General features: G+C 54.2%; 1 protein-coding gene across 6 annotated transcripts in view; it reads right to left on the bottom strand.

Annotated features, from left to right (window-relative positions):
• The window catches only part of Ppard (peroxisome proliferator activated receptor delta), a 71,729-nt gene that overhangs the window by 5,728 nt on the left and 59,996 nt on the right, over positions 1-6,005 (bottom strand). For all 6 annotated transcript variants that reach the window (XM_015487594.2, XM_048805158.1, XM_048805155.1 and 3 more), the window contains 2 exons: positions 1,504-1,658; positions 634-772 (listed from right to left, as the gene is read on the bottom strand). In XM_015487594.2, coding sequence (XP_015343080.1) covers positions 634-772; positions 1,504-1,658 — 294 coding nt within the window. The remainder of the gene's footprint in view (positions 1-633; positions 773-1,503; positions 1,659-6,005) is intronic.

Genomic DNA, 6,005 nt, shown 5'->3' with positions numbered 1-6,005 from the left:
GGGGGGAGGTGGGGGGGGCGGGCTCGGGCTCTACCACTGAGCCACAACCCCAGCCCCACCATGGAGCTATTTAAATGTAAATAGGAGACTCTCCCCTGTCCCCTGGGGATTTGACCCAGAGGAACAGAGGGGCAGATGGACTTTACAATATCCTACTTTAGGGGTCTGAAGAAAAGACTCTGCAGGAGGCGGAGCACGGGGCAGGGTTGACTGTGTTCTGGGAGAGACTGGCCTCTGACGCAGGAGGTCGCTCACTGGTTCCTGCCTGCTCCCAACAACCAAGAAGGGCTGAGGTCATCCAGCCAGGCTGAGGTTCTGGGACTGGTGCTCCCCACCTGGTCTGAGCTGGGGGCTCAGTTCCCTTCTGGGCCAGAGCAGGTAAACCTCAGGCACAGAGAGGTGGTGGCTGCCCAGGTCTGTCCAGGTAGATGCCAGACAGCGTGGGGAAGTGGCAGATCTTAGGCCCCAGGACCCAGGTCAGACTGGCCAGGTCCCAGCTGACACAGAGTTCACTGTGTGCCCAGCACTGCTGTGCGGGTACCTCCTTTCAGGATACACTGGGTACATTCTGGATCCTGGTTTGAGGTTGTGCGGATCCAACAGCCCCTGTGCCTTGCCGGGGTCAGCTCTCACCATTATGTGACATGCCCAGTGCCAGGCATTTCTGGAAGCGGCAGTACTGACACTTGTTGCGGTTCTTCTTCTGGATCTTGCAGCTCCGATCACACTTCTCATATTCCAGCTTCATGCGAATTGTCCTTCGGAAGAAGCCCTGAGGGACCAAGCATAGGTGAGGAGAGGTCGCCATGAGGGGACAGGGCTGGCGAATCCTGCTCTGCCCACTGGGCTGTGTCAAAGGCCTGATGAGGCTGACTGATGTAAACACTGCTACAGTTTGGAAGGAACGGGTTGGGCTGGGGGTGTTAAAATTATACAACACATTTACTTTACCTGCCCAAAGAAGCCTTAAATCTTCTTTGTTAATTTGATAACAAAACTGTATCATGGCTAATTTGGTTTATTCATAAATATATCTGGGTTCTTTGTATTTTGTAGGTGGTGGTTTAATAAAATAATCTGTGAAATTCTCATGGGTATGCAGTTAGAAGGAAAAACCTAGCAGCACCACTGGAAAAAGTGACAGCCCCCAGTTCAGACAGGTGGGGAACGCCAGTCCCAGAATCTCATCACTGTTTTTTTTTGTTTTTTCCTCAAGAAGTTCTTGAAGTTTTGAGGTGCTAGAAACCCTGACCTCAGAAGACCTCCTGGCCTGGTCCCCAGGGAGGGGCACCAGCTACCCACAGAGTCCGAGTGTCTGGGTCCACCCTGCAGGTGCCCAGCAGGACAGGCCTGGAGAGGAACCCTCCTTTCCTGCAGGGCCCAGAGCTCAGACCTGGGCGGCCCGAGGGGTTGAGCAGCGGTGTTCTCAGAGTCCAACTCTGGGGCAGGGAAAACCCACATGGTAGCTGAACCTGACGTGAGCTGCAGTCCCCCAGTGCATACCTTGCACCCCTCGCACGCATGAACACCGTAGTGGAAGCCTGAGGCCTTGTCCCCGCACACTCGGCACTCCATGTTGAGGCTACCGCCCGAGGCCCCGTCACAGCCCATCTGGAGCTGGTCCAGAAGCGAGGGTGGGGAGGAACTCTGGGAGAGGTCTGTGGACAAAGGACAGAGAGGCAGCTTCACACTCTGCCAGCTAGGCCTGGGAGCCAGGGGTGGGGAGGGTCCCTAAGCCCTGGGCTCAGCCTCTTCAGAGCTGTGTGTCCTGGTGGGGGGAGGGATTTTTTTGACCTGGAATGTGGGGTTAAGGACAACTTCTCTGGGAGGATGGGGCAAAGTCTCCAAGGCAAAATTCCCCCAGAGCTGCCACACGGCAGATGTCCAGGACACACAGCTCGGTCAGAGCCTTCCTGCTCTTAAGCATGGTAAGAGGGTGCAGGGTTGGCTGTGCTTTGAGAGGAGGAATAGGTAAGAGGAAGCAGACTGAGGATCTGCAGCTGGTCCTGGGAAGCAGCTCTCTAGTGGCTGGTTTAGAGGTGGCGCCGTGCAAGCCCATGTGGGGTGCTGTGGAAGCTGAGGTGCAGACCTCTGTAGGGCCGGCTCTCGCAGGAAGTTCTACTATGGACATTCCAAGAGGCTCAAGTTTGCCAGGGTGGTGGTGGATGTCTGTAATTCCAGCTACTTAAGAGGCTGAGGCTGGAGGATCTCAAGTTCAAGACCCATCTAGGCAATTTTCTGAGCACTCTGTCTCAAAACAGAAAATCAAAGGGCTGGGGATGGAGTTCAATGTAGGGCGCCCCTGGGTTCAATCACTGAAGTAGATGAATGGGGAGAGCTTCAAATTCATTCCCATGAAACGTCTTGCTTGATAAAAAGAGCATAGGTGTCAGTCACATTGAGTAGTATGCTGCGGTTCCCTAACCAGCGTACAGATGTTTGAACCATGGTGTTTGGAGTCTTGGCAAGGAAATAGCTGTGACTATGGCTTCAGGATAGATATGCTGTTAAATGACTCAGTAAGAAGCTGTCTTTTCTGATTCTCCCCTTCAGACACGCGGTGGAATAAGTGGAAATGGGACCTATACTGGGTCTCGATCTCCTGACTCCCAGTCCAGTGCTGGTTCTTGGCCCACAGAACTGTCTGTCCTGCCTCTCTCTTGCTGGTTTTCCAATCTCTGCTCTCTCCTGGGATAGCTGGGCCACCTCCTTGAAGGCAGGTGCCAAATTCCCAAACCCAGGAACCAGCCACCTAAGCAGGAGCTCGGCAGGAGACCTAAGCCATGGCAACAAACCCAAACTAATATTTCCCAGGTCTGCAGCCCTGTCTCTACAACACAGGCCAACCGACTGAGGACCCTGCCTGGTGGGCTGCTCCTCTCCTAGTCAGTGAGGTTCAGGGGTGACACAAGTCCCTAAAATGTTCTGTCTTGTCCCAGTGCCTTAGCTCCCAACTTTGGTCATTCCAAGGGGAGTAATAGTCCCCTACCTCGAGCTGGGGTGAGTGGGCCCCTTGATTTCTTGGGCCAGGTGCTCTGACAGGTGAAGCCTCTGTGGTCTCTCGGCCTTCACTGCCACCTGCTGCAGTCTCTGCCTGTTTGTTCCTCGCTGAGCACCACCCACTAGACGTAAGCACCACAGGGCAGGGCGCTGCTGTGGCTCAGCTCCAAGACCTGTGCAGGGTGCTGGACACGTGGCAGGTCCCACTGCCTCGGGGGGACCAGCAGTCCTCATGCTGCCTGGGGTCCTGGCCTCAGCACAACTGGCCAATGGAGCTGGGCAAGACTCGCCACTCCTGGAGGCCTTAGAACAGGGACGACAGGAGTCAGTACCGGTGCCAGAGACTGTGGTAAAATAAAAGCTCTCTATGAGGCCTGCTCGGACGCTGGGGCAGGCGGACTCCGGGCACTTCCTGAGTGGGGTGGTCTACTGCACGCTCGCTTTGCGGTCCTTCTTGTAATCAGTGCTGTTTCTGTAGTTTTGCCTCCTCAGTTAGACTTGCCTTGTCTCTAGCATCTCGGGGACCACCTCCTTCACAGAGTCTTGTCCAAGTGACCAATCTCTGCAGTTAAGTCCCTTCCTCCTCCCTGTGTGTGGCCCTGGAGGCTCAGCAGGTGTTTGATCTTGGGGTTGCTGTTGGCCTTGCACATGGCAATATTTATCAACAGACATTTGATAAGTACCTGCTGTGTTCTGGGAAGGACTCTCCTCACATAGCTGAGGAAGGAAAAGATAAGCAAACTGGAACAACTAGATGGGGTGGCGCTTGCCACCTAGTCACTGGGGAGGCTGAGGCGGGATGGCCAGCCTTAGAAACTTAGTAAAACCCTGTCTCCCCAAAGAAGAACTGGGGATGTAGCTCAGTGGTAAAACACCCTTGGGTTCAATCCCCAATTAAAAAAACACACACCTTGATAAAGGGCACAATGGCAGGTGAGTCAGTGATGCAGGATCTCAGAAGAAGCCATCGCCTTTGCCTGTCCCCACCAGGGCAGGTGACTGCTCCTCTCTCTGGGCTCAAAGGTGAAGCTCTAAATGACCTCCAAGTCAGCTTCTGGATGCTCAGAACAGCAGGCCGGGAGGGTGAGAACTCAACTCAGGAGCCACAAGGCCCCGTTCAGATCCCAGCTCCAGCCAGCAGTTCTGAGGTAGAACCCATTCGTCCTCTGGCACTTGGGCCTTGGTTTCCTTCTTTGTAGAATGGATATGGCAACAGTACCTGAGAGGCGTGGTGAGGCATGACGGGGGTAACACAGAGGAGGCACTAAGAAGGTGGACATGCTAACTAGAAAGCTGCGGCTCTGCAGTCTCCAGGCTGTGTGCACACAGAGTCCAGGAGGGCCCTGGAACAGGCTGTCCTCTTATCTCTCCTGTCCCGCTGTGGCCGCTGGCTCAGGAGTGTCCAGAGCTCTGGGAAGCCTGGAAGAAGCCAGATGCTCAAACCCAACTGGCCATCCAAGGTTCCCAGAACTCTGAACTGTAAGAGAGACTCAAGACTCATTGTCCCAGGAGGATCCCAATTGGGAACTAGCACTAATGGGCAGGGAGAAACAGGCCTAGAGCAGCCAGGGCCTGGGTGCTGAATGGACATAACTCAAGAGTGAGTAGTCAGGGGGGCCTTGGTGAGGACGCCCTGCCTATTTAGCAGAACAAGAGACCACAAAATACTGACACACCAGCTGAGAGAGGGAGGGGAGAGGCTGGGCTGGGGCAGAGCACAGTGTTGTCCTGGGATACTGGAATGGCGGTAGTTTATGGGTGGGTTTTCCAAAGGTAAAGATTCTCTTTCTTTCTGATTGACCACTTGGCTTAAAGGTTTGTCCCAAATCATCATCACATGTGGTCTAACAGCAGCAATGGCAGAATTCTCCCCATTCCAGGGACCAGGCTCTGAAGGCCCTGCTCTTATCTCATGACCTCCTAGTTGGAGACAGGGGCAAGAAGGCGAATGGAGAGGCCCTCCTTCCCACGGGGAGTTCCACCTCATGTTCCTTGGGTCTACTGGGTGGGAGTGAGCTGGGCCCACCTGCCAGGGCTGCCTGCCTGCACCGCCTGCCCACCTGGCCCCAGGCAGAGGCCTTGCTCTGGTCTATCTTGAATGTCTCCCAAAGGCCCATGTTTTGAAGGCTTTGTTCCTAGCCTGTGGCACGATTGTGAAGTGGTGGAACATTCAGGAGGTGGGGCTAGAAGAAGTAGTCAGGGTACTTGGAGGTGCCCTTGAGGGGAATATTGGGGCCCCAGACCCTCCGCTTACTCTCTTTGCTTCCAGGGCCCCTTGGGGTGAGCAGCTCTTTCCCCTTTACCATGTATCTTTGCCATGATGTGCTGCCTTACTGCTGTCCCAAAAACAATGGGACCAACCAACCATGGGCTAGAACCTCTAAAACTGTGAGCTAAAAGAAACCTTTCTTCTTTTTAAGCTGAGTATCTCAGGTATTTTGTCCAGTGATGAAGAGCTGACATAGTTCTCTCACCCTGCCCCCATCCCTGCCTCTCCTCAGCCTCCCTTCCACTGCTTGGAGGAGGTATGCTTGGTCAGCTGAGGGGTCCATCATTTGGGCCCTGTGGTCTGCCTCTGAGCATTCTCTTGAGCCACACCCTGCCTGGCCTTCCCACCAACTCTTCAAACATCTGCCAGGGGCCTAGCTGCATAGGAGGGGAAGGGGAAAAGAGCCACATCTGCCAGGCCCCTACTAAGCACCATGTTGTTAGTGTCTTTATGCCCATTTCATTATCACCTTGAAGGACAATATCATCCACAGATAAGGAAATTAAGGCTGGGTGAGATTAAGAGATCCACCCAAGGTCACTTGCCTAAGTGGACTTAATCTAATCTGACTCACCTGCAAAGGCAGTGTGTACACACCAGTAGTGCCTTCTTGTTAGTGCACACCTACTGTGTGCCAGGCACTCTATTGGGCACCTCTCATCCATTCAGCTCGTATAGAGCCTCAGAACAACTCCTCATGAAAGGCGCCCCTTACTCCTACTTTACAGGTGAGGAA

Source organism: Marmota marmota, unplaced genomic scaffold, assembly GCF_001458135.2.
Source record: "Marmota marmota marmota unplaced genomic scaffold, marMar, whole genome shotgun sequence".
In the NCBI taxonomy this organism is placed as follows: domain Eukaryota; kingdom Metazoa; phylum Chordata; class Mammalia; order Rodentia; family Sciuridae; genus Marmota; species Marmota marmota.
The sequence above is the reverse complement of the archived record's forward strand: the minus strand, read 5'-3'. Positions and strand labels throughout refer to the sequence as shown.